At 40.9% G+C, this 26,115-nt stretch overlaps 1 protein-coding gene across 3 annotated transcripts in view; it reads right to left on the bottom strand.

Moving 5' to 3' along the window:
• Positions 1-26,115, bottom strand: part of TNFSF11 (TNF superfamily member 11) — a 34,755-nt gene that overhangs the window by 4,823 nt on the left and 3,817 nt on the right. For all 3 annotated transcript variants that reach the window (XM_522750.5, XM_063792101.1, XM_063792100.1), the window contains exons 2-4: positions 22,018-22,185; positions 2,384-2,429; positions 2,200-2,298 (exon numbers count right to left, since the gene is read on the bottom strand). In XM_522750.5, coding sequence (XP_522750.3) covers positions 2,200-2,298; positions 2,384-2,429; positions 22,018-22,185 — 313 coding nt within the window. The remainder of the gene's footprint in view (positions 1-2,199; positions 2,299-2,383; positions 2,430-22,017; positions 22,186-26,115) is intronic.

Below are 26,115 nucleotides of genomic sequence, written 5' to 3'. Positions count from 1 at the left end.
TTCTGATTTTACTTGTGTAAATAAGTATAAAACAGAGCCCCAAAATGAACATGCAAATTTAAAGCCACTTCCTCTGAAACCTCCAGTACTGGCCAAAACTGGGTAATAAATGGACTCAAGGAGTTGTGGGCCCAGCCAGAGCCACAAATTCTATTTTCTTAAACAGAAGTATACACTAACTCATCTCACTCAGTCACAAACTCAATAACTGTCAGAAAATAACCAGGAGTTCTGCCTTGTGTTTTTGGCAATGATTTGATGCTAGGTGCCTGCAGAGAGAGTTTTATAACTAAAACATGCTTGCTATTGCCAAACAGACTTTGGCAAACGGTCTAATGCAATATTTATCATATGCCATTTAAAGTGAACTGAAAAGATAAATGTAGGGAACATTAATAGCACACACAGCTGATGCATTAGTATTAATTTGATTGCCTTTGCTAACATGCAAAATAGTTTTCCACTCAGAGAAATTAATACAGATGCATCCATATTTATTTGATTGCCTTTGCTAACATGCAAAACAGTTTTCCACTCAGAGAAAATTAGTGTAGCTCCACCACAAGACATGCATAGACACACAGTGAGACAAATTATTTATGAAGCAAGTGTCTGGGACAGGAGAGGTCATTTGGAAAATCCTCTAAAAGCCAAAGAACTGGTTTCTCCCTTTCTGTGTCTTCGGTCAGGAAAAATCCCCCCCTTGTCCATGCCGTAATAAAGTTTTCCAAATAACTTAGCAAAACTTGAACTTTCTTTCTTTAACTCCGAGAAAAACTTGCCTTAAGTTATTTGTAGGAAAAAGGTGTAATATGTATAATTATTTAATTGAACTCAAAAATAACAAATCACACTTCCAAGTGCTTACTATGGCCGTTCTTCCACACAAGAATGTTAGCAGTCTACCTCGTTTCATCTTCATAGCTACACCTTGAGGCAGATGCTATCAACATCCCCATTTTAGACATGATGAAGCTGAAGCATATGTGATTGCAATAAATTGTACAAGGTCACAGAGCCAGGACAATGGAGCCTCAAACCCAGGCAGTCAGATTTTAGCACCCCTGTTATTAGACGCCACATGAATCTACTTCTCACAGGAAAAGAGAAACATAAGGGCTTTGAATTCTTTCCCTCTGGCCAAGCCAACTGACCACAAGTACCTTGTGGCCTGCTTATGTGATAATAGAGAGCATGGAAAGCACGGACTTAGCAATCAACGGGACGGGAATGCTACTTCTAATCCTACCATCATCATGACTGGGAACAAATGACAACCTATGTATCATTCAGTTTCCCTGTCTGCAAAATTTGCGTGATAATCCCTACCTTGCAGGATTGCAGTAAGGATGAGAGGTAATGAGGAAGTGGAAAACACCTGATTGACAGGTGGAAGAGTTCATCGGGTAGTCACAGACTCAGCCATCTCCAGTAGAGTGCCAGGGAGGACACCTGAAGATCCCCCTTTAAGATCTTCAAGTGTTCCATTAGTGGCATGATGATAACAAGAATGTTCAATTGTCACTGTATCATAAAGTTCTGTTATCTTTTTGATAACTATCTAGCCCATGGTGAAGTAACCAGTGGGGGTTGTATGATGGAATAACTGGTGTATTAGAGTAGCTATAGGCAGAGAGCTCCGGATTTCTTCATTTTCAAGATAATCAGGTCTCTAGTCCATCAAGCTAAGCATTTACTCAGAGAAAATGATAAGCCCTTGGAGAAGGGGGAGGAGATCTCATTTTCTAGAGGGTTACTGTCTCTTAAGGATCTTAACGGGAGTCTAAAGTGTCCTCCCCGGACCTCTGCAGGAGATAGCTGAGAATGTGACTACCTGATGAATTCATTCGCCTCCGAGGTCAGCAGCAGGGCTGTGTCAACTTTAGCTTGGGAAAGTACAGATGAGCATAACAAAGGATTGTCCTTCCAGGTTACAGGCTTTCAGCTGACAGTCATTTAAAATAAGCATGCATTCTGATGATCTGAAAATGAATAGGGTGATGATGTCCATTCTGACATTTTTGAGAATCACAGTTTCCAGGATGTGAATCATCACCTGAGGATGAATGGTCTTTCCTTTGGCTTTGAAGTAAGGGCTCTCAAAAATTCAGTGACAGACTAAAAATAGGTTTCAGTATTGAAATGGGCTGATAAATGACTCTTAAAATATTTTTCAGGCTGGATGCAGATAGAGCTTACCAGATGGGATGTCGGTGGCATTAATAGTGAGATGAGCAAAAGGCTGAGCTTCAAGCTTGCTCCTCTTGGCCAGATCTAACCATGAGCCATCCACCATCGCTGGAGATGAGAGAAACCATATTATTATAGCCAAAATAGTAGTGACCCTGTGGGATTTCATACAGATGTATGGATCCATGCTTACCTTTCTCTGCTCTGATGTGCTGTGATCCAACGATATGTTGTAATTCCTGAAATAAAAAGGAAAAATAATTTTATTTATAAAATCATTCTTTCTGTAAAGTAATAAGAATTCAGGGCTGTTACATATGCAACAAATTAACCCTCTTTTCCTTCCAAAGGTGCCATAATAACATTGGCAGTGAAATTCCTATATGTATTAGGTGGCTATCAATGGAAGTTCACCCCAAAGAATTGGTGTTGACGTGTTTGAGACCATACCCAACTTCAAACAAAATACTTTGGACGGTAAGAGGAAGTAAAAGATGATGTAGATTATAAACCATGGTGTAATTGAACATAATTAAAAATCTGTAGCAGGTACACAAATGGAGATGAAGTTAACTACGAAAATAACAATTACACAGAATATATGACCCTCTTAAATGTTCTGGAAGGCTCTTTTTATGTCTATTTCATTAGTGAATTTCTGTTATAATACTAAAGCTCAGCCCACAGGAAAGAGAATGATGCTTAGCTCCCAGTGGTTAATTTTTTACTTTAAAGTTACGGTGTACTTAAAGCACTATATGGAAGTCTAAGAGCCTTTAGAGTACCAACAATTAACTTAAAATATGGCCACAAATAGAGGATTAGAAGCACAAGCCAGAAAAAAGAAAAAACATAAAGAGTATAGGTAATTGCATATCTCAATCTGAACCCTGAGAATAAAGGATGAAATAGGTAACCACATGCCCACCTGTATCCAGACATTAGCTGACACTAAAATGTCACATCTTAGGGCAAGAGTAAGGTGGAGGGGATGAAAGCTCAGACTTTCACCTTAGTTCAAGTTCCCGCATAAACGGAGGATATTAACAGCACCCCATCACAGGGTGCTTGTGAAGACTAAAGGAGATAATGTGTGTAGGCACTTAGCAGAGTGCCCGGTAAATTTAGATGTCTATTATATACCCATCATCCCAGCACTTTGGGAGGCTGGCATGGGCGGATCACTTGAGGTCAGGAGTTCGAGATCAGCTGGGCCAACACGGTGGAACCCCGTATCTACTAAAAATACAAAAATTAGCCAGGTGTGGTTGTGGGTGCTAATAATCCCAGCACTTTGGGAGGCTGGCATGGGCGGATCACTTGAGGTCAGGAGTTCGAGATCAGCTGGGCCAACACGGTGGAACCCCGTATCTACTAAAAATACAAAAATTAGCCAGGTGTGGTTGTGGGTGCCTATAATCCCAGCTACTCAAGAGGCTGAGGCAGGGGAATCGCTTGAACCGGGAGGTTGCCAGGGAGGCTGTAGTGAGCTGAGATCGCACCACTGTAATCCAGCCTGGGTGACAGAGTTAGACTCCATCTCAAAACAAAAACAAAAACAAAAAACAAAAGAGATATCTATTATAAGGATACTGAAAAAAAACCACTCCGGAGAGATTCCTAATTTCCCCTGTTACTGGAATAACTATTCATGCTAACCATTCTCCCCACGGTGTTTGAAAGATAGGCCATGCAGCTTAAGTTCTTTAAGTGTCTAGAGAGGAGGGCTTTGAGATAGACAGATAGATAGATAGATAGATAGATAGATAGATAGATAGATAGATGATAGATAGATAGATAGATAGATAGATAGATAGATAGATAGATGATAGATAGATAGATAGAGGCAATAACATAATTTCAACTGTTATTAGCTGGAAGGATTCTGGAGATAACATTTATTCTTCTTTCGCTTCCAAACTTCTGAGAGAGAGATAAGAATCTACGTTGTTTTTAATGACCGTTGGAGGAGATAGCACAGCTGTCTTCACTGACTTGTTCTGAAGTTCTAGTCACAGTGTGGCTGACTCTTAGAAAGAAACCCTAGGACTCACTCAAAGCCACTTTCTGCTGTTGCCTAGACCCAGGGCACTACACTGCACAGCTCTGGGAGTGCCGTGTGCAGGGCGGGTATTTAGGCACATGGTAGCCCCTTTTGGGTTGAGTGGCCCTTCCCAGGCCTCGTTTTCTTCCCCACTCACGTCAACCTCCAGTTTTCCAAGATTTCCTCAAGACCTCCGGGTTCTCAATGGTGCCTAATTTCTGGAATTTCCTAGTTTTGTCTCCCCTGCCTTCACAACAGACTTATAGATAACACAGTGCATCTTTTTCTTTCTTTCTTTCTGCAGGTTTTTATTTTCTCCCTTAAGGCTATAGGAAAATTTCATTATTAAGCTGCTCATGGCACTCTACTTCCTGCTGCAAATGTGAGTGTAACTGTGCGGTCTTTCTCACATCAGCAGTTTCCCAGCCATTGGGCCCCTTATCCTTCAAATGCTACTGCTTGTTTAGTTGGCTTTTGGGCATTTTTCTTGCTGCAGCAGGTGCCAAGTGCTGCGGAAGTGTGGGAGTGTGTGGAGGGGTCTGACATGTAACAGGGACATGCCTTGATAGCAGTTTCTTCTTTCCCAGTTCTTGTCAGGCAGGTGGATGGGTGGCCTTAGGGAACAGACCTTCCTCTGTTCATCTCTTCTTCACTTTGGTGCCAGCAAAGCTGGATATGCAGTGTATCTCTAAACATTGTGTATATCTTTATATGGTTATATATACACAGTATATCTTTACTTGATTACTGGCTCTTAAAAGATTGGAAGAGGAACCTTGGTGACAGAGTAATTCTGAGATTGAACGCTACCCCTCATTTTCCCTCTAGCTCTGATCTGCCTTTCCATCAGAGGAGAGATGGGGAAGGGGAGAAGGAAGCAGAACTAAGTCTAGCATATACCTACAAATGCCTGTTTTGTGATTTTCTATACAAACACACTTATAATCAAGAAAGCCAGGCCAGGCATGATGGCTCATGCTTGTAATCCTAGTACTTTAAGAGGTCAAGGTGGGAGGATCACTTGAGCCTAGGAGTTTGAGACCAGCTTGGGCAACATACGGAGACCTCATCTCTATAAAAATTAATTTTTTAAAATTAGCTGGGTGTGGCGACATCCACCTGTGCTCTTCAGGAGGCTGAGGCAGGAGGATTGCTTGAGCCCAGGAGGTAGAGGCTGAAGTGAGCTGTGACGTGCCACTGCACTCCAGCCTAGGTGACACAGCAAGACCCAGTCTAAAAAAAAGAAAAGAAAAGAAAGAAAAAGAAAAACAAGAAAAGTGCCTTTGTCCTAGCTCAGTGGTCCTCAAACTTGAGCATGTATGCATTGCACCACCACCTCCTGGAGGGCATGTTAAAACAGGCTGCTGGGACCAGCCCCAGAGTTTCTGATCCAGTAGATTTGGGGTGGGGCCTGAGAATTTGCATTCAGCACCAGTGAGCTGGTGTTGCTGGCCTGGGGCCTCATCTGAGAATGACAATCCCTTTCACATCCTCAAAGATTCACAGAGGCACAGACTGGAGATTTGCTGGGAGCTTGATATCCAGGCCAAAGAAGCAGCAGACTCAAGCCACTGATGCAAGGGACAGGGAAAGTTTGTCCTCTTCTACCCAGGAATGAACTATGAACTTTTCTTTCCCATTTAATCAGAAACTTCTAGGTCAGAGTTGCTACGGACCCATTTTGTTTCAAGAAAATTCAGTAACCAGCAGCACCTCTCAGATGCACTTTCAATGTCTGCTTTAAAAAAAAAAAAAAGAACAAAAGGCTTCATGACCCAGGATGAATTAAAACTCTAGCTAGAGACCCAAGAGGTAATGCTGCTCTCATTTTATACCTTTTGGGTGTTGAAGGATTGCAATTCCCCTCAGAAACCTTATAGGTAAGTTTCAGAGTCAAAAAGAGAGCGCATGACGTGTTTATAACCTCAAGGTACAAAGAAAGTATTCCCAATATCTGTATCTGCACCCCAGCTTTTTGAGCTCTAAAACCATTGTTATTTATGTGCACAGATATCAATCATAAAAATAACATTCTTCTAAGACTAGACTTTTAGGGTGTCTTCTGGCCTTGAGATTGTAACTGAAGTTTTGTAGGCAGTACTTGATGCATTCCAGTGAGGGACCTGGCTGCGCAGCAGAGACACCTAGGCAGTTTAGAAGATACCCATACCCTGACCCCAACCTCAGCCAGGATAATGAACCCAATTAGTCTGATAGTGACTGGGTAGTTTTTTAAAGATGCTCCCAGATGATAAGAATATGTAGCAGGTATTGAGAAGCATTGTTGCTAATTAAGTGTTCCCATGAATAGTTGTTTGGTGACATCTCAATTTAGTTAAGGGTTTACTATAGTCTCATGACTTGCATATATATTCCACGTATTGAAAATTTAATAATCTCTTACATTTGTAGACAGCAAAGTATTTTCCCTGTTACCATATTTGATTTTTGTTAGAATCAGAGCCTGGAAAACTATAACTACTACTAACCTCATTTTTCAGACTGAGAAATGGAGGCAGAGAGAGAATAAGGCTTCACCTAATAAAGCTGAGACTTGAACTTTGGTCTCTGGATCTGTATGCCCATATCCTTTTACAAGCCATCATCATAAAATACACTCCTGAAAGCTGGGACAAAATACCACTAGCCCACCCAGGAATCCTTAGCGTGACTCCTTCCCTGAAGCAGTAACTCTGAAAAGGTGGCTCCCCTTGACTGGCATCTGGCTGCTGGGGATCCTGGGATCTGACAAAAAGGAGCCGGGACATCAGAAAATATGATCTCAGAATTCCCAGGGGCTTCAGAAAACAACTGGCTGAGAACTGGCCAACCCATGTTTATGGCTTGGCTGATGAACCCCCAAGACTAAGACCTGCAGGACATGGATAAGGGACATTGCATCTCCAAACATGACCCTATCGAGTCCACTCCACAGAGCTGGAGCCATTCCATGTTGCCATCTTCTCCAAGATCAGAGACCTTGCTATGCACATGCCAAACACAGACCTTTTGATAGCCCCCTAATATTTTTCATTTTCAGGATTATAGGAGTCCTTCTGAAGACAAACCCAAACTTCACCCCAATTGACAATTCCATTTATTTTCTAAGCTTTGCATTTACATTTCTTTTCATCCACATTAGTCCTCTACATCTGTCAGATTAATTAGAGTGTTTTAAAATTTCTATAGTTCTTTATTCCAAAATCTTATCATTCAGACGGCACTGCCGGTTTCTTTGAATTCAGAAAGTTCTGATAATCTAATTTTGGGAAAATACTACAAAAGAATATCCCGACTCCTTTCTTCTGAACAAATTATTCACATGAAAGAGATCTTTTAAAAAACGTATGTACGTTTTATCTTATTTTAAGCCAGCTGTAAATTAACAAAAACCAGTTAGTTAACACTCTGAATAAACATCCAACACAACCACATGTTACCTACGCCATCAGAATGCCTGTAGATTTGCGTAGAGAAGTGCAGGTAACTTCAACAAACCTCTCAGCGAACAGCCTGGAGCAGAAGCCAGAAACAGTTACCAGGCTGAGGCAGCTGGGCAAAGGACGCCCCTATTTTCTTCTCTTGGCTAATGAGCACCCATGTCCAGCTTCCCAGGAGGATTTGTGATCTACCTTCTCAGGATACGGCATATTCATCATCTGTTACATGCTAGGATCATTAATAATAAGTTACCAAGAAAATTCACATGAATGAATAAACCCATTTATGGTCACGCTGTAACAAGTAGGCCTTGCAATGAATTTATGCATTTTTAGATAAGTGTAATTTTAGATAAGTAAATTATGATAGCTTCATTTAACCCTTCAAAACAAGACAAAAAAAGGAAACCGAACTACCAGAGAGCAACCAAAGAAATCTCTGCCCATTCAAGGATAAAAGAAATCTTCTGACATACTGCCACCTAGTGGACGCTGTCCAACATTGACAATCCTGACAACGCCGCAGTCAGCCTTTGCAGATTTGAAACCCCAACGTCTAAAAACAATAGAGATGAGGACATTTCACAATATTTTTTTTAAATCTTCTCATTGTGGTATTTTTCTATTTAGACTGCATTAACTTTTCATCTTTGCTGTCAGAGTACATTTAAACAGACAGGAAAACAACCAATGTGATTTTTTTTTTAATTTCAACTTCTATTTAACTCATAAAAAAATGCTGGGATTACACAATTTCTTCTCCAGGAAACAAAGTACACAAAAGATCAATGTGATTGTGTAACTGTGGTCTCTAGTACTGCCTCTCCTGAACTCAACATCCAAGAAGTGCAATTCCCAGGAGCCTGGCTGTGCAGACTTTGTCTCTGGTCCATTGAGACCAGCTTCCTTCAGATCTTTTAAACATCTTTTCAAACGTTTTAGGATATTTGCCAAACTTAAGGAGGAGGGAGATGTCTCAGAGCTAGCTCAATCTCAATAAACTAGGGCCACTTAGGAGAGATGGTACTGTGTAAGAATAAATATAAACACTTAGGAGTATTTTCAACTCCTTTAAGTAGTTATGGGAATTTTGCTTCAGGCAATTTAAACATTTACAGCAAAGGATAAGCCCCTCTTTGTAAATTCAGCTGAATAACTGCCCCAAACAAGACTTTGATAACATTCCAATTCAGGAGAGAATGTTATTAAGTTGTTTTTAAGATTGTTTTACTACAGTGTTTTGTTTTTTTTTTCCAACTTACAAAGTAATATAAATAGGCCTGGTGCAGTGGCTCACACCTGCAATCCCAGCACTTTGGGAGGCTGAGGCAAGTGGATCAACCTCAGGCCAGGAGTTCAAGACCAGCCTGGCCAATACAGCAAAACCTCGTCTCTACTAAAAATATTTTTAAAATTATCTGGGCATGGTGGCAGGTGCCGGTAATCCCAGGTACTCGGGAGGCTAAGGCATGAGATCGCTTGAGCCCGGGAGGCAGAGGTTGCAGTGAGCCGAGATCACACCACTGCACTCCAGCCTGGGCAACAGAGTGAGACTCCATCTCAAAAAAATAAATTAATAATAATAACAATAAATAGATTTCAGCTCCAACTGAGAACATTCTCAGCTGCAAAGATATTCTGAAAAGGTCAAGTTGCTGGAGTCTGGGCTTATCAGACTGAAAATCTCACCTGTGCATTGTGATGTGAATTGTGTGATCCATGTGGTACCTGTCAATCAGAGCACAGAAGAAGGAATTTGTACAGCCAGATGCTTTGGAAATCACTGGCACCAGCTCATAGCTGGGGTCTCAGGTGGCTGCCTCCCTCTGCAATACCAGCAGCAGCTGCAGAGACATCTGGCTGGTTGAACAAGGATTTAACACCCCGTTTGCCAGATATAATACAGGGTTCATACACTTGTTAACATATGTAATGCATTCATTTTAACATCTTAATGATACCCTTCATGTAATTCTTCTCCAACCTAGTTACAAGAATAGTGCATTCATCAGCCGAGTTAGCACATGAATGCCACACATGGGTTATTTCTGAAAATGAATAGCCAGTTTCCAATTCCTGCAGAGAAGTCCTGCAGATTTCCACCTTGTAAATAGCTGGGAAATCCATTCCCTCCTCTCCAACCTGGGTACCACTGCCTTCCTTCAAGTTTTCATCATTTCTCTTTAGGAATAGCATAATAGCTTCCTACCTCCTCTTCCTGTCTCCTGCCCTCCTCAAAGTGATCCACTGAGGTTAGAGTGCATCCTAAAGTACATGTCCCTTCTTAAAATCCTCTGGGGGCTGCTTCCAGACTTCAGGTACAAGTCCACGTTCCTTACCAGGGCTTAGAAGGCCCTGCATAACTGGGCCTGTGTAATATTGTAATATAATAAGAAATATGCAATTCGTCTTCATCCCAGGTTCCTAGCACTGAGCTCCTAAAGCCTTTGGAATTTCCCGCATGACAGGTGTCACAGAAGCATCCTTTGTTATTCATAATCAGCCCCTTCCAACCTTACCTGAGTTTATGCTAATGATGTGACCCTTGGAGAATGGGATCTGGTTTCCAGAGGGACCGGTCATGTGATTAGCAGATTGGATCTTTCAGTCCCAGCCTGTATTAGTCTGTTTTCACACTGCTATAAAGAACTGGCCAAGACTGGGTAATTTATAAATGAAAGAGGTTTAATTGGCTTACGGTTCCGCATGGCTGGGGAAGCCTCAGGAAACCTACAGTCTTGGTGGAAGGCAAAGGAGAAGCAGGCACCTTCATCACAGGGCGGCAGGACGGAGTGAGTGCAAGCAGGGGAAATGCCAGATGCTTATAAAACCATCAGATCTCATGAGACTCACTACCATGAGAACAGCATGGGGGAACCACCCCCCATGATCCAATTACCTCTACCTGGTCCCACCCTTGACACTTGGGGATTATGGGAATTACAATTGGAGGTAAGATTTGGGTGGAGACGCAGAGCCAAACCATATCACACCCCTTGACTTCCTGACCTCCCGGTTGACATCAACCACCAATGGCCAATGATTTAATAAACTATGTCTATGTAATGAAGCCTCCATAAAAACTCTCAACAGTGGGCTTGAGCCAGGGTAACCACTGCCTTCCTAGCAGGTGAACATGCCAGATGCTGAGGGAGTGGCATGCCCTGAGAGGCAAGGAGGCTCCACGACCCTCTCCATCCCCATACCTGGCCCTAAGCATCTCTTCCATTGGGTGGATCCTGATTGTATCCTTTATAATAAGCTGGTCATAGTAAGTCAAGTGCTTTCCTGAGTTCTGTGAGCCATTCAAGAATATTACCGAACCTGAGTAGGAGGTCATGGGAACCCCCGATTTGTAGCTGGTTGGTCAGAAATACAGGCAACAACCTAGCACTTGTGAATGGCATCTGAAGTGGGACAGTCTTGTGGGGCTGAGCCTTTAACCTGTTGGGGCTGTGTTACCTCCCAATAGTTAGTATCATAATTGAATTGCAGAACACCCAATTAGTGTCTGAAGAGTTGGAGAACTGCTTTGTGTGAGGGCAAACGCCACATATTTGGTGTCAGACAGGTTATGAGAGTACAGAGAAAAACATTAGTTTTTCACTTAGTCTGGTTACCACTCTGAAATCCCCTAATATTCTTCCCCTGTACCCCCAAACCTCATCACCTGGAAGGATGCTCTGGGATGCCATAGGTTCCAGCCTCATGAAATTACTCTTAGTTCCGCCTGCAAGAACTCTGCCCTCCTGTACATGCAGACTTTTGCAAACACTGCTCCCTTGGAAAAATGCCTTAGCCAGTGTTTCATCAATAGCTCATCCTTAATTGCAATGCTCTTATTTCCACGGCATTCTTGGCTAACAAGGCACAGAAAGAGTGGCCACCGGGTGTTGTGCAATAGCTAATGAGATAGGCTTTAGTATCGCTGCCCCAGCCTCTCGCTTTCCTCCCTCCCCTAAAGCTCACACTGACCTTGCAATCCACAGGATCTGGGAGAACACATATGTGCACCTGGATGGATTTGGTGACCCCTGGTTCCTTATGAAGAGCCCATAGTGCAAAAACACCCAAAGCGAAGAACTTTAAGAGCAGGATTCATTGAGTTCTCTGTTGCCTGAATACATGTTATAAAAGATCATGGTGGATTGCCCTTCTCAGCCTAGGTTCCTTAGAGCAGAGCCCTATAAGACACTAGGAAGGGAGAGGACAGGAGCACTGGGGATGGTGAGAGGGCAGGTCCTCACCCTCCCCAGAGGAGAGGGGAAAAATCATGAGGTGGGCGAGGGGTCCAGTGGCCCAGCAGGCAGATAGGAGGAGAGAAGGCAGGTAGGGTATAGACCCCACTCATCCCGAAGGTAAAAGCCATCCTCACCTTAAATTTGTAACTTCACATTCTGATCCCTAAAATTCTTTATTTTTAATATAAAAGTACTGACTAATCAAATTCTCCCAAAGCCAAACTCTTCTCAACATGAATTCTACACACTCCGCACCACCACTACCACTGCACTCAGCCTCCTAATTGCTCCAGCTCCTACTGAATCAGCGGCCACCATCCCATGCCCATCAGTGAAAATTCTCAGTGAAAAACTTTACCAAGATGTGAGTTGGCCTCCTCCCCAAACCCCAAATACAGTCACTAGTGGATCATTTCTTCCAAAAGAAGTCTGTTAATTGGAAGAGACTCGTTTTTGCAAACAGCTCATGTCCTCTACCTACCAAAGAGCTAAAGAATAGCGTGTCCTTGTTTTCATAAAGCAGACTGATGCTTTTCCTGGGAGTGCAATGGGTATGCTGGGAATAGAAAATTAGTTTTTATTGTTTAACCTTCATGGTTTAAATGAGAAAGCTTCTGCTACAGATAAAGGTCCCCTTGGGTTTTCATAAAGTAGTCTTATGACAGCAATGTTAGTCTTCATAAAGAGCCCGATTTTCAAATGTCTTATACTATACTACTCGTTTAAAAAGTGTCATCTAAAAGTTTGGCAGAGTAACTGCAGTGTGGCATCTTGGGCTAATTGTGCTATTTACCATGTCTCTGTTTTCCTCTGCCACTTGAAAAATAATGCCACCTTCCATTGGCAGTGCTTTCTACATTGACAAATCCTCATCTCTTCTGGAAAAGACTTTGCTCTCACAGACTTCTCCCTAAGAATGAGACGCAAAGGGGGTCAGAGATACCAGGCCAGCTGCTTTAGATCCATGAGGCCAGGAAGAAAAGGGCCAAGGCTACCAGTGAAGGAGCATCCCCAACCCCAAGGTCCCTAACGTGTTCACGCTCCAAAGAGGAAAAGAGCTCTCCTCCCAAAGAAGCAGGAAAACACTGAGCTTGCTAGTGACCTCCAGCCCCTTAAGAATCCTATGGATTGATCACATGGCTGGCTAGCTTCTGGCAATATTAAACAACTCGCCACCTGAGCACACCAAGTGTGCACACATAGGGCACAGGTCACTCGCGTGTTCATTAAACTTGTTCTTTAAACTTTCACTGAGCACCAACTATGTGCTTGCCACTGGGGCTGGAAATGTAGAAAGGAAACATCCCACAGACCCTGTCCTTGGGAAGCTCACATTCAAGTGAGCCAGTTCACCCCAGGTCCGTGTGGTTACTGCTGTTACAAGAAGCCCCGTGTGGGCCCAGGAGGGGCACCTAACCCCACAGGTGGGTGGGCGGGCATCTGTGGGCTCCTCCTCCAGGAAGTAATGCCTGAGTTGGATTTTAAAAGACAATTAGAAAACCGACTACACAAAGAAGGGCATGGAGTGGCATACAAAGGACTATGCACAAAGACTCATCATTCATTCATCCATTCAACAAAGTTTACTGATGGAGGCTAGGAGTCAGGAGTCCTGTGGGTTTCTGAGGACACTGTTCGCAGGACAGACATGTCCTTTGCCCTCTCTGCACTTGCTGATTACAGCAGAGAGGCAGAGAGGCGAAAGGGTATGGCCAGGTCGGGAGAGTTCAGCACCATAGTGTGGTGAGGCCGTGGAGTACAAGTTGCGATGGAGGCGATGACATGGAGCATTCAAGGTAACAAGCCTGAAGAGGCAGGGGCTGGAACGAGGCTTTCCAGAATACAGAGGACTTTTTGTTACATGTTCAGCAGCTCAGACTTCATCCTGACAACCACAGCGATCTACTGAAGGATGCTTTAAGCAGGAAAAGAAATGACCTGTTCAGATGTGCATTTTCGAAGTCCCTCAGCTATGGGAAGGATGGGCCAGTGGCAGTGAGACCAGGAGGGGGTGGCCAGATGCAAGGATGCAGGCAAGAGAGGATGATGACCTCTGTTCATGTGACCACCACAGTGAGCAGAGTAGAGACAATACTTGAAGGTTTTGTAAGGCGGTAGAATTCACAGGATGGGGGAGAGGTGAAGAGTGGGTGAATAAAAGGATAAGACCATCTTCTGACTTCCAGTTTGGGGTGGTGGAGATAATGGTATTGTCATTCATCATGAAAAACTAGATCAAATGAGAAGCAGCCACAGGCACTGAAGAGAAGAGTTCTGAGTGCTTTCAAACTTTTTGATGAATATGAGCCTTAGGGTTTATCATTATGATGATTATTTTTACTGGTACCACCACCGCCACCGCCGCCACTACCTAGTGTTCTTGAAGGGCAAAGACTGAGGACAGGAGTAGCAGCCTAGTGATGCAGAAGCCAAGTGAGAATGGAACTCCCCAACACCCTGAACTTCCAAAAGTTTAAGCAAGCATTTGTTGTCTGGTCATCTCAGAAACAGACAGCTCTTGACAATTTCTGGGACCCACCTCTTTCATACCACACAGGCTTCACCCTCCTTCTCAAATATAGTCACTTCATTCACCATGGCTTCCCTGTCCACCAGTGGCTCTCACCTCTTCCTAGGATGCTTTGAAGAAATCACAGAGTCCACCCCTGAACTGCCAAATCAGAGTCCCCACTGATAGATCTGGAGGACTTTTCTCTTCTCTTTTTAAAACAAGGGCCCCAACTGAGTCTTAAGATCCAGGAGGTTTGGAAACACTGCTCTAAGGCACATCCCGCTCTTCAATTACACAGGCTGTACCTCTCCTGCCGCTGCTGGTAGAATAATCCAATCTATCCCTTGCTGTCATGCTCTCCAACCAAGGACCCTCAGTTTCATCCACTTCTGGAAGGTTAGCCCAAGATCCCAGGCCACATAATGAAGGCTCCTCTTTCAAGCATGTCCTTCCAGCTCGCTGTTTCTTTAAAGATGTCATGCAGAATATCTTTTCTTCCATCCTGGGGTACTTGTAGCACAAAGAAAAGCCCACCTCTGACATAACTCACCGGTTATTTTCCTCTTGCAAACCCTCCTGCTTCCTACCTTCTTCCCTGGGTCTCCCCTGAAATTGAGTACAAGCCAATAACTTATGGTTGAGCTAAAGCCAATAGATGGCCTTGGTTTTGTAGGAAAACTCTGTGGGTCTTACTTCAGCTTTCCCATAAAGACAGCTTTTATAAACGCTAAATGTGATTGGGGTTGAATTGCAGTTTCCAAAACTATTATGGCAAACAGAGATGAAATCCTATTGGAAAACCACTACATGACTAACATCGTGACTTGGGAACATGAGTGCTCCAAAAACCAAGTACCCTTGTGGGTTTATGAGAAACTTTCTTCGGACACATACTCCTGTATACAAAGGCAAAGAGGCAATGAATGAGGTTTAATCCCTCCTCTCCTTTTTTTAACTAACAGGCAAATGAGAAATAGTGGCATATAACAACTTCAATGATTACAGTTTCACAAGCAGTTACAATCTATTTAAATTTCAATTGATTTCTTATTTACATTAGTTTAAAAATAGGAATGAGCTCCTTATAATAATGGAGATTGCAATCCAAGGAGATCTGTTTCCCATATGTAGAAAACACAATCACTTAATCTGGTGAACTTTCTAGTTTTTAATTAATGCTCTTTTTAATCTACAAAACCTAGCAAAAGCGGTGCAGGTGACAATCAAGGTTTATTCAACAATCACAGATGCAATCTCTAAACAGACCTTTGAAACTTCCTCAAAAGGATGAATGCTGTTGAATCTACTTTCAAATTTCTCTCACTCTCTTGCAATCTAAATAATCCCAAAGTATTTTGACCTTTTGAAAATACAATCTTGACCATTAATATTTTTAATAGACTTATGTGTTCTCAGAGTTAACTCTTGCTTATATATGGTGAGTCCTCCTTCCTACCTAAATGGGGTTTAGTGAATGTCAGAGACTGCTCATTGTCCCCTCATCTCCTTCCACTCCTTTTTGCCTATTAGTTATAGGCAACTCCCTTCTTCAAGCTTTGTGGACAAATGGCTGCTCAGCTAGAGACTACCTTGTCCAGTCTCCCTTGCAGCAAGATGTGGTTTATGAGTAACTTCCAGCCGATATGATGCTACTGGAAGTGATGTCTCCACTTCCAGGTACTGTCTTCAGTTTTCTTTTACCCTTCCCCTATCTAGAAATAACAGCAAATGGAGAAGCCAACTTAGAAACAGAGATGGAAGGTTCATGCTGAGGACAGAAGAGCATCCCTACTGGTCCTGGATGACTCATGTCTGGATTGCTATGTGAGAGGGAAAAAGTTTCTTAGTTAGTTCACTGAATGGATGGGTCTGTTTGTTACCCAGCTCAGACTATACCAAATAACAGCAAATACTTCATTGAGGATCAAAGTGCTACAAATCTTTGGGTATATTAATCTTAATATCAGAGGATATTGTGAATTCTGAATTCTACATTATGAATTCTGAAGATGAGGCCAAATAGGTACCTGATTCCCAGGGAATAAAAAAGAATTTCAGGTAAGAATGAATTGTTTAATAATTATGGCTCCCTGGTCTTACTTCCTGTTCTCCAGTTAAGTCTTTAGAGACTCAAAGGCTTATACTCCAGGGAATGGTTTGTTGAGGATATGACAACAAGATAACTTATCAGTAGTCATTACAATACCATTGGCTTTTCATATTTTGGAGGGAAGTTAGAGAGTTTTATAAAATTTAACTCATATATGGAGCCAGAATCATGTTTTTAGTTCACATTATAAGCCCACCTCTACATAGCAGTCAGGTTATGCAGGGCAAAGAAGCCTGATGAAAATGTGACTGATGTGAGAGGGCCAGCTGGGGGTAACTTCTAACAAAAATAAACCTGTGTTATTATTGTACTGAAGCATTACTGCCTCAGGCCATAATATTCCTAATTATCAACTGTAGGACTGGTAAGACCGCATCGTATAAATAAGAACAAGGCTTATAACATTCTGAATGGCTTTATGAGTTGGTTGATGTAAAATATTAGTTTACAGAGTTCAATAAGTGATTGATCATTTGTTCATGCTTTTCTCCATTCATTCCTGAGAATAAATTAAGTGTGATATATTCAGATGTGCGCAAAATGGCTGCGGCCCTTGTCCTGATGGAGCTTGCAGCTTCACTCCATGATCTTCAAAAATGGCTGACTGTGCAGCTCCATCAGGGAAAAAATTTTTCATGCTCTGAAATGTACATATTTATTTAAATATTAAATAAAATCACTCTCGTATATTTGTACATTCCAAAATATTTACTAAAGCACAGCTTTTAAAAGCTAATATTAAAAAATACATATACAGAAAGTCCCTATGCTTCTTTCCCACATCCCAGGGGATCATCTTTAATGCACTGAACATCCCATTTTGGAGAAGAATGTGATTTGTGCAATTTGTTTATTGACCTTTCTCCTGCACGTTATTCTTTCAAATGCCTTTGCAAGTAAGTTTCAGGAAGGTATCTGCAAACAGGTACCCAATGTGAAATTAACAAGCCAGCACACTAAAGTCAAGTGCAGTCACAGCTCAAGTGCTCAGAATGTATAGTAAGTGCATAAACAGATGCCTTTCCACCCAGTCTGGCCAGGGGGTCTATGGGCTGAGTGTCCTCTCTGCCATTTTGGGAGTCCTCGTTTGGATCTGAGTTCACTCCTTCCTCACCCCCCGGCTGGCAGAAGCAGGGAGGCTGCCAAAACTGGAAACAAGAATCACTTTATAAATCAGACACCATATTTGTACTAGTGTTTTCTTTATTGTCATAGACTGTTATGATAGACTTTATAAATTGTGGTTGGTAGGGTTGGATCACTTAGAGGCTTTCAGAGTTCTGTGCTAAAGGGGGTGGGGGAAGCCAAGAAAACCCAGCCACAAACAAAAATGGGGAAAAAAACAGCATTACATGTCTGACCAAAGACATGTTGGGTAAACACCACTTTTCGCACACATATAATGTGATATTGTGCTTATGTCTGGTATCTGTTACCACTGGAGGGGTTGATCTCCCAATAATGATTGCAGCCACACATGTAATTTTGTTTTAAGGGTTCACTCAATATCTACATTAGAAATAAAACTAAGGTACAAACTTACTTAAGAATGCCTAATGCATCCATCCTATTTTTAGCATTGGCAAGAGAAATGAGAAATCTGATTATTTTGGCAAGATGTGTAGAATGTCACATTAACCGATAATCCTCATCAAAGGATAACACATTTGGCAAATAATTATCTGAATAGAGTAAGAGAAGGGTAAATCCTTGGGTATAGGGAAAGACATGGCAAGGTGCCTAGCACATTACGTGCACTTAATGAACACTGATTGATTCTAATGATAAGGTATAAATAAGAATTGTCTCTTTCCTAAAGATCCTGTCTAAGGGGAAGAAATGGCATCTTCTACCTCCAAACACACATTGGTATAACAGCTTTAATTTATAATTCTTTAAAAAGGATTACTTGTGTCTGATATTTTACCTATGCAAAAAGGCTGAGATCCTATAACAAAACAAAAGCAAATGTGAAATTGATGAAATAAAGTTCTACTCATCCTGTGAGTCATAATAACCTATCAGTATAATTAAGACTACGGGCCCTTAATAAGCGCAGTTGATTATTCTTGCCTGACCACCAATTTTCTCCTTATGGTTTGCCAAGTAGTGAATCTCTCATTATTAGTGTTACTCATTTGGAATGAGGCATCATGTCTCCAAAAGGATCCTAAAATAGTGAAAATTCTGCCATTATTGCTCACTAACACCTTTACATACAAATTGCTTTGCCATACTACCTAAGGAGTCACTTAGAAATCGCAAACGAAGTGGGATAATGTTCTGATGAGGCAGGAGGTGGCAGAAAAGTTCAGTGAAGCCACACTAAGTGTTAAGGGACACTACTGCCAGTGAGCAACAATTGGCTACCAAGTAGTCTCTCAATCTGGGATTTATTTTTACTTAGGACAAGAGAAATTACTATAACTTTTAAAAAAGAATGAACAATATGCTTTTTAAGAATTCAGAATATGTTCACTTATTTAAAGTAATGTTATATTATATTAAATTATATACACACATACATTCACACACAGAGAGACACACAGTAAGCCGCTTGTTCTCTTCCATGGATTTGTCTGCTGTCCTTGGCCCAAGTTATACCCCAAAAATTATGATGACTGTGCATAGTTATGTCTTTACATTATCCAATCGTATTTTAAATGCCTCTGTAGAGGTTTCTAGTTTTATTCCTATAAGCCTTGTACATTTCTTGTTATGTTTATTTTTAGAGCATTTAAAAATTATGAATGAAATCTTTCACTCATGTTTTCTAGTTATTTGAAATAAGGACAGCTAGTGATTATTACTTATTAATTTTTACAAACTGATTTATTTTATCCTGCTTGTAGCATTTCAGCTTCTTTTGAATTTTCCTAAGTATATAATCATGTCACATGCAAATTCTGCCCTCTTTTCTCTATATATATTTTCTTATTTCATTCTCTTGTGTAATTACATTAGCTGGCACCTTCAGAACAACGCTAAATAACGTAGGGACAGTGGGCATCTTGGTCATGTTCCTGACTTTAAGAAACATGCTCTTATGTTTAATCATTAGGTAACTTTTAGTTAAAACTCGTGTAAAAAGTTATTTAAAATTTTACATTTATGTAAAAACATAAAAAGTTATTACATTCGTAATAACATCAAGAATCCAACCAGTTCTGTTTTCTAATGGATGTTAAACATCAGAAATAGTGCAAAATTTTGTCAATCACTTTTCAGGATCTATAAGATGATAATATATTTTTTTCCTTTAACCCGTTGGTATTGAACCACTCTTGCAGTCTCATAAATAATGTTAATAATCTTTTTCCTTCCTTCCTTTCTTCCTTTCTTTTTTTTTTTTTTTTTTTTTTTAGCAGGGTCTTGCTATGTCACCCAGGCTGCCAGGCTGGAGTGCACTGGTGCAACCGCAGCTTACTGCAGCGTCCACCTCCCAGGCCCAAGCAGTCCTCCCAAGTCAGTCTCCTGAGCAGTTGGAACTACAGGCACAGGTTGCCATGCCCAGCTAATTTTTTTTACTTTTTGTAGAGATGAAGGTCTCACTATGTTGACCAGCATGTTCTCAAACTCCTGGACTCACGTGATCCTCCCATCTCGGCCTCCCAAAGTGCTGGGATTAGAAGTGTGAGCCACCGTGCCTGCCCTTGTTCGTAATATTATTTATTTTCAGAATTAACTTGGCTGATTTTCCATACTTATTCTTCCATAAGGAACTCAAAGGGTAACTTTTAAGAACCAGCACACCAATGAAATAAAAAGTTTATCTCATCATTTTGAGGAGTTACAACATGAGTCAATCTAAACAGAACATTAGGGCACAATCTTTTGCCCAACCAGAATTACCTTAATATGAAATGCCATTTTGAACTAGCAGATTGCCCCTAGTGCATGTGAGTAGGTTGTTTATAGACAGATTACTCAGTATTTAAGAGATAAGCTTCACAAGTGGGACAATAAGCAAACAAATGAAAATGAAATATAAAACAGAACAATAAAAATGAATAGATTAACAGAATTGCTGTTGCTGTAGCTCAAAAATTACACTGTAAGATTAAGGATCACTGAATTTAAACATATACATCTATTCTGCATGAAGCCAAACACCTACACACTAATGATAATGAAAAAGTAATTTTCATAAGCAATGTGTTTTCTTATAGACACATTAAACTAATAGGTACTTCATGCATTCTATAATGCACAATTTTTAACATTTTGATATCTCTGGAATTAAGATACAACTAGAACCTATGATGATCATGTTTAATTTTTTTAATCAACAGTTTCTTCTTTCTTAGTGATGCATGAAATAACAAAGTAGGCTGAAAATTGGTATCTTAGATTCGATGAAATACAGCAAATCTCAACTATCAGGGTGTTATAGACGTTTACCTTCATTAGCTGGCTTTATAAAACAGCTACATCTTCCTTCCTCTACCTCTGATGGTATTACAGACGTTCACCTTTGTTAGCTGGCTTTACAAAACAGCTACATCTTCCTACCTCTACTTCTGACACATGTCCTCTTTTTAAATAATTATATTACTATATGTGGATTTTTAAAAAATAAACTACATTAGAATTAAATTTAGAGGTAAGGGCTTTGAGAACTTCAAGAGTTACTCTGGAATGACCAGAGACCCAGGGAGTTGCAACACAGAGGCTGGGATGTAGAAGTGGATGCATGCATGCAGGTATATAACGTACACACAGGTTTTGCACTGGGGTCACTGTTTGTGTTCTACCTGGGTTTTGGTGGAGTCAGTGAGTAAAATAATTCTTGGGCTGCAGAATTCTCAAGATTGGCTTTGTCCGGGAAAGTAAAACTGGCAGTTATTACAGTGTTTCCCAACTGGGGCTGTCGGTGTAAGAGAAGTCATTGGTCTTCTCTGTCCCTAACTCTTCTCTTGTCACTCAGTTCTCCCAGAAAATGAGAACACGGACACAGAATCTCCATCTCACATTGTTTCCTGCTCTGCCTACTTCACCACAGATGACAGCAAAGGACCAAGAGTTACAACTGCTTCTCACCAGAGCCCTGGATCAACAGATGTGGAATAAGGGTCCCTGCCATTACGAAGCCAAACAGAAAGGAAACAGCTACCAGAAAGTCCTGTGAACTGAGCGGATGGTTTTTAGGTCAGGGAATTCAAACTAGCATACTGACTCACAGACAGGCCACAGCCACCTTAGTCTTAAGGTGTGAATTTAAGTGTGAATTTAAATCCCTCCTCTTTAAAAGAAAAAAGAAAAGAAAGAAAAGAATATTTGCATGAACATCCCTGATTGCCATAATCAATCACTACCAACTTCAAAATAATTCTGCTAATCTCTTTAAAGCATTCCCTGTAGCTCTTTTACAAATTATTAGAATAAAAAGAGCAGAGTCAACAGCACTTAGCCAGTTTTAATTTTCAGTATTGGTAGAGTCAGCAAGGGCCCTTGACTTATCAGCCTCAATGTGGACTTACCTTTTGCACAGCTCCTTGAAAGGCCTGTTTAATTCTCCTACATGAATCAGGTATTAATTTTGTATCTTGACTCTCCAGAGTTGTGTCTTGAAAATCTGCATTTTCATGGAGTCTCAAAATTCTATAAATGCAGTGAGTGCCATCTTCTGATATTCTATTAGGATCCATCTGAGGAGGAGAAACAGTAAGGACGTTAGAGTGCTTATCACTAGTCATCCTGCTATTTAATACAGTGTGACTTAAGAACAAAAAATTCATACTTGCAAGAGTCTTTATGTCCCCAACAATTAATAGTTAATACAATGAACCTCAAGATGGTGAAAACGTTGACTTCTAATTCATTTGAACGAGTAACTGACTATCATCCACAGGACAAGGCACAGTTAGTCCTGCGATGGGCTTTTAACAATGACAGAAGTGTATGTGCGTGATTCATGGGGGAAATTGTCAAAATTGTCTAACAACATGAAAGTGTTCATAGAGGGGAGGGGCACCAAGGAAATCACATGTGGTCACTGAAGGCAGAGGAAGCTTTTTGTCTTTAAATCAACTATATGCAACATGCTAGATGGGATTATGAGGCCCACTTTGAAATTCAGAGCATGAAACCTATATAAGACAGGCGAAATCAACATCATCTTTAACCACCATGTTTGCCTGGCCTTTTTTCCTTAATCAGCCAAAGAAGGGAGAGAAAAATCCACTTTTTTACCTCCAAACAAAACTTGAAGTCAGACGTGTCATCTGTCTTTTTTGTTGACCCTCTCATCAGTGTTTCTCAAGCTGGAATGGTATACCTGTCAGCGGGTGTTTGGGAATGGATGCAGGTGATATTTGGTGTCATCACATTAGGGTGGGGAGGCTGCATGAACAGATATTACAGACATGTGCTGGAGGGATGCTAAGATTCCTGTAATGTAAGGAATTGTCCCACCCAAAATATACCCATTGAGTAATTAGCTGATTGCCTGTTAAGAATAGGTGTCCAGCATTAGAATATCTTTAATCACTACTCTTTAAAATTGTCTGCCTGCTCCTTCCAAGCCTTTGTGGTGGTTTCAACTGCGAAGTAAAGGGTAACAATAATTAGCCATCACCTGTTTTAATAATGAGAATTTAACTTGTCCTCTTTGTTTGTTAAATATTCAAGGTACTTCACCTGCATTTTCTTATTAGCATGTACAAACTAAGCGAAAAAGAAAAGCTAAGTGAGATTACAAAGCTCAGTCAAATTAATGACAAGTCTCTCTTTCTCTCTTTCAAAAATTAATCAGAATGATGTGTTAGTTTATTAACCAACCATTAGAAATAAACTAAAAAGAGCCTATCCATATCTGAGATTCTCAAAATGAAATGACAGCCTTTTAACAAATGTATACTCACTAATACAAATTTTATTATTCCAGTCTTGCACATATAAGGACTATCTATAATCATCATGGAAGAGATACCACCGTGAAGCAAAACTGTGTACAATCTGTATTTTTCCTATATTCTTTAGAATAATTAATACAAGTCATAATATGTGAATTTTTATACAAGTAAAGTTTTCAATCAGACACTTTGCAAAAAAAAAAAGGCTTACTTATGCCAGTGTGTATCCCACAAGACCAGAAAAGTCCAGGCAACTGATATGAAGGGTCACTGGGTTTAGACCTCAGGAAAGAAGAATCATGCAAAGGCCTGAACTGACGCACCACCAGAAAACTGCTGATCCAAAGGAATAATGTGGCCTTAGTGGGGAAATGCCGGGGGACCCTAGGTTAAGCTGGAGTCCTGCTGACAAGCTAAGAGCTGTCTAAGAGAAGCAGCAGTCCCCTTTATTATTTTTCTTTCTCTTTTCTTTTCCTTTTTTTTTTTTGAAGACAGGGTCTTGCTTTGTCACCCCCACCCAGGCTGGAGTGCAGTGGCATAATCACAACTCACTTCAGCCTTGAAATCCCTGGGCTCAAGCAATCCTCCTTCCTCAGCCTTCCATGTAGCTGGGACTACAGGTGCAGGCCACCATGCTTGGCTAATTGGCTAATTTCTTCCTTTTTTTTTCTTGGTAGAGATGGGGTCTCGCTGTGTTGCCCAGGCTTGTCTTGAACTCTTGGGCTTAAGCAATCCTCCCTCCTTGGCCTCCCAAAGTGCTGGGATTCCAGGCATGAGCCACTGCACCTGAACCCTATATTCTTGATACTCAGGGTAGTCCAATGAGTAGCATCGTGGGCTCACTGAGGGCTTGCTAGAAATGTAGAATTTCAGGCTTCACCCTGGCATACTGCCTGAGAATATGCATTTTAACTAGATCCCAGGTGATTCTTATACACATTAAAGTTTGAGAAGTCATGCTTTAAAATATAGATTTTCTACTATTGAAACAATTCCAAAGTTCCCTGACACCAATTTTAAAATTGTTTCACAAGTAACATCAATTAGTACAAAGATACTGAAACAGTTAATAATGGTTACTGATTTGATGCAAATAAGTACAATGCAAAGATTTTGTCCCCTTTCTCTTAAAAAAATGCCCACACCCAGATCCCATCTCATTCCTACCCCACCCCTCACTGGCCAATTTCACCAACATCCCTAAGGGAAGTGTCCAATCATTGAACCTCTTCCCAAATACTTTCAATGTGCAGTTGAGAACCACTGTTTTGGAAGGCAGCATTAGAGCTAAAATATGTATAAAACCCCATCCACCGTTTTTTCCCAAAAGAAATCAAGAATGCATGGAATAATTGCTTTTAATATACTCATTTATTTTGTTTCCTCAAGGATCACACATTAGAAATTTATTTTTAACCTACAACCACATGTCTTTCTCATTCCAAAGCCCTTGCAGCTCTCCTTTCCTGAAAATGGAGACTAGGAGAAAACGGAGGAGGAGAGGTTCAGGGTGCAAGGCCAGCCACACACACAGGTAAATGAGGGCCTCTAAGCTGAAGGAACTGCAGAGCAGGGAGGGAGCCAGACTGATGCTGGACCCTCAGCAAATGCCCACAAACTGACTGAACGAATGTATCGCCTACCCAACAACCTACCTACTAGCACACATTAGTCTGGTTGGAGGATTGCATGATTGAAAAATGATACTATTTTAGCCACTAATCTGATAATTTGCATATTACAATCAGAAATGGGCATATCTGTAGTGTTGCAAATCATTAGAAAAGACTTTGCAGTAAATTAGACATGCCAGGCACTGGGCTAGATGCTATGAATAAGGTGGTGTGCAAAGCAAGCAGTCCCTGTCTTCATGGAACTTACACTTCATTGAGGAACACAGAAATTCAACCAAAAGTCACAGTAAACTGAGTAACAAATGAATTCACTGTACTTAGACATGTCTGAAAACATTAAGTAAATCTTGAATATCTGACTTAAAATGGACTGTTAAAATGCATTTGTCAGATAATGTGGTGCCTACGAAATACACTGTCTCATTTTTTTTAACTTCCTTGAAACTTAATCATTTGTAGGGTTAAATGAGGCAGGATGCTTGACGTTTGTGCTACTTCGTTATCTGTGTTTTCAAACAGGCAGTGCACACCTCTACATCAGATTTTCAGTAGTGACTGCTGTCCTGGGTAACAAACAACCAGGGAGGTTGGTTTGTGCATATTGGGGGATCGAGGGAAGAAGTTAAAAGGGCAAAACATCTTCAGTTTTCTGAAAAGTTTATCTTTATAGCTAAACCCTAAGCTTTGAATATGGTTATATGGATGTTAAAGACACATACACACGCACACACACACACAGAGCAACTTTTTGAAAGGGTTTTTATTTTTTTTTCTTTGTAAACCAAAGTATGAATACTATGTGGTAAATATATAGCAGAAGCCACACACTATTTTCTCTTTGGCAGGGTGGTGGGGGAAAAGCCAAGCTACACCGGATCTAGTAGATATGTATTTTTTACATCTAGGCACATGCAATCTGCAAACATTTAGGAGGCTGATTCAATTTTATCTATTCAAACATTTAAGAAAACAAAACTTTTTAACAGTCACCGTAATTTTTACACTATTCTGGGCATTCTTTTAAATGCATTTAAAAACTCAAACTGCTTTTCCTTGAGGACTTGCATACCTTCTTTTCTCCACCTTTAAA

Source organism: Pan troglodytes, chromosome 14, assembly GCF_028858775.2.
Source record: "Pan troglodytes isolate AG18354 chromosome 14, NHGRI_mPanTro3-v2.0_pri, whole genome shotgun sequence".
Classification (NCBI taxonomy): domain Eukaryota; kingdom Metazoa; phylum Chordata; class Mammalia; order Primates; family Hominidae; genus Pan; species Pan troglodytes.
Note: the sequence above shows the minus strand (reverse complement) of the source record. Positions and strands in the feature narration are given on the sequence as shown.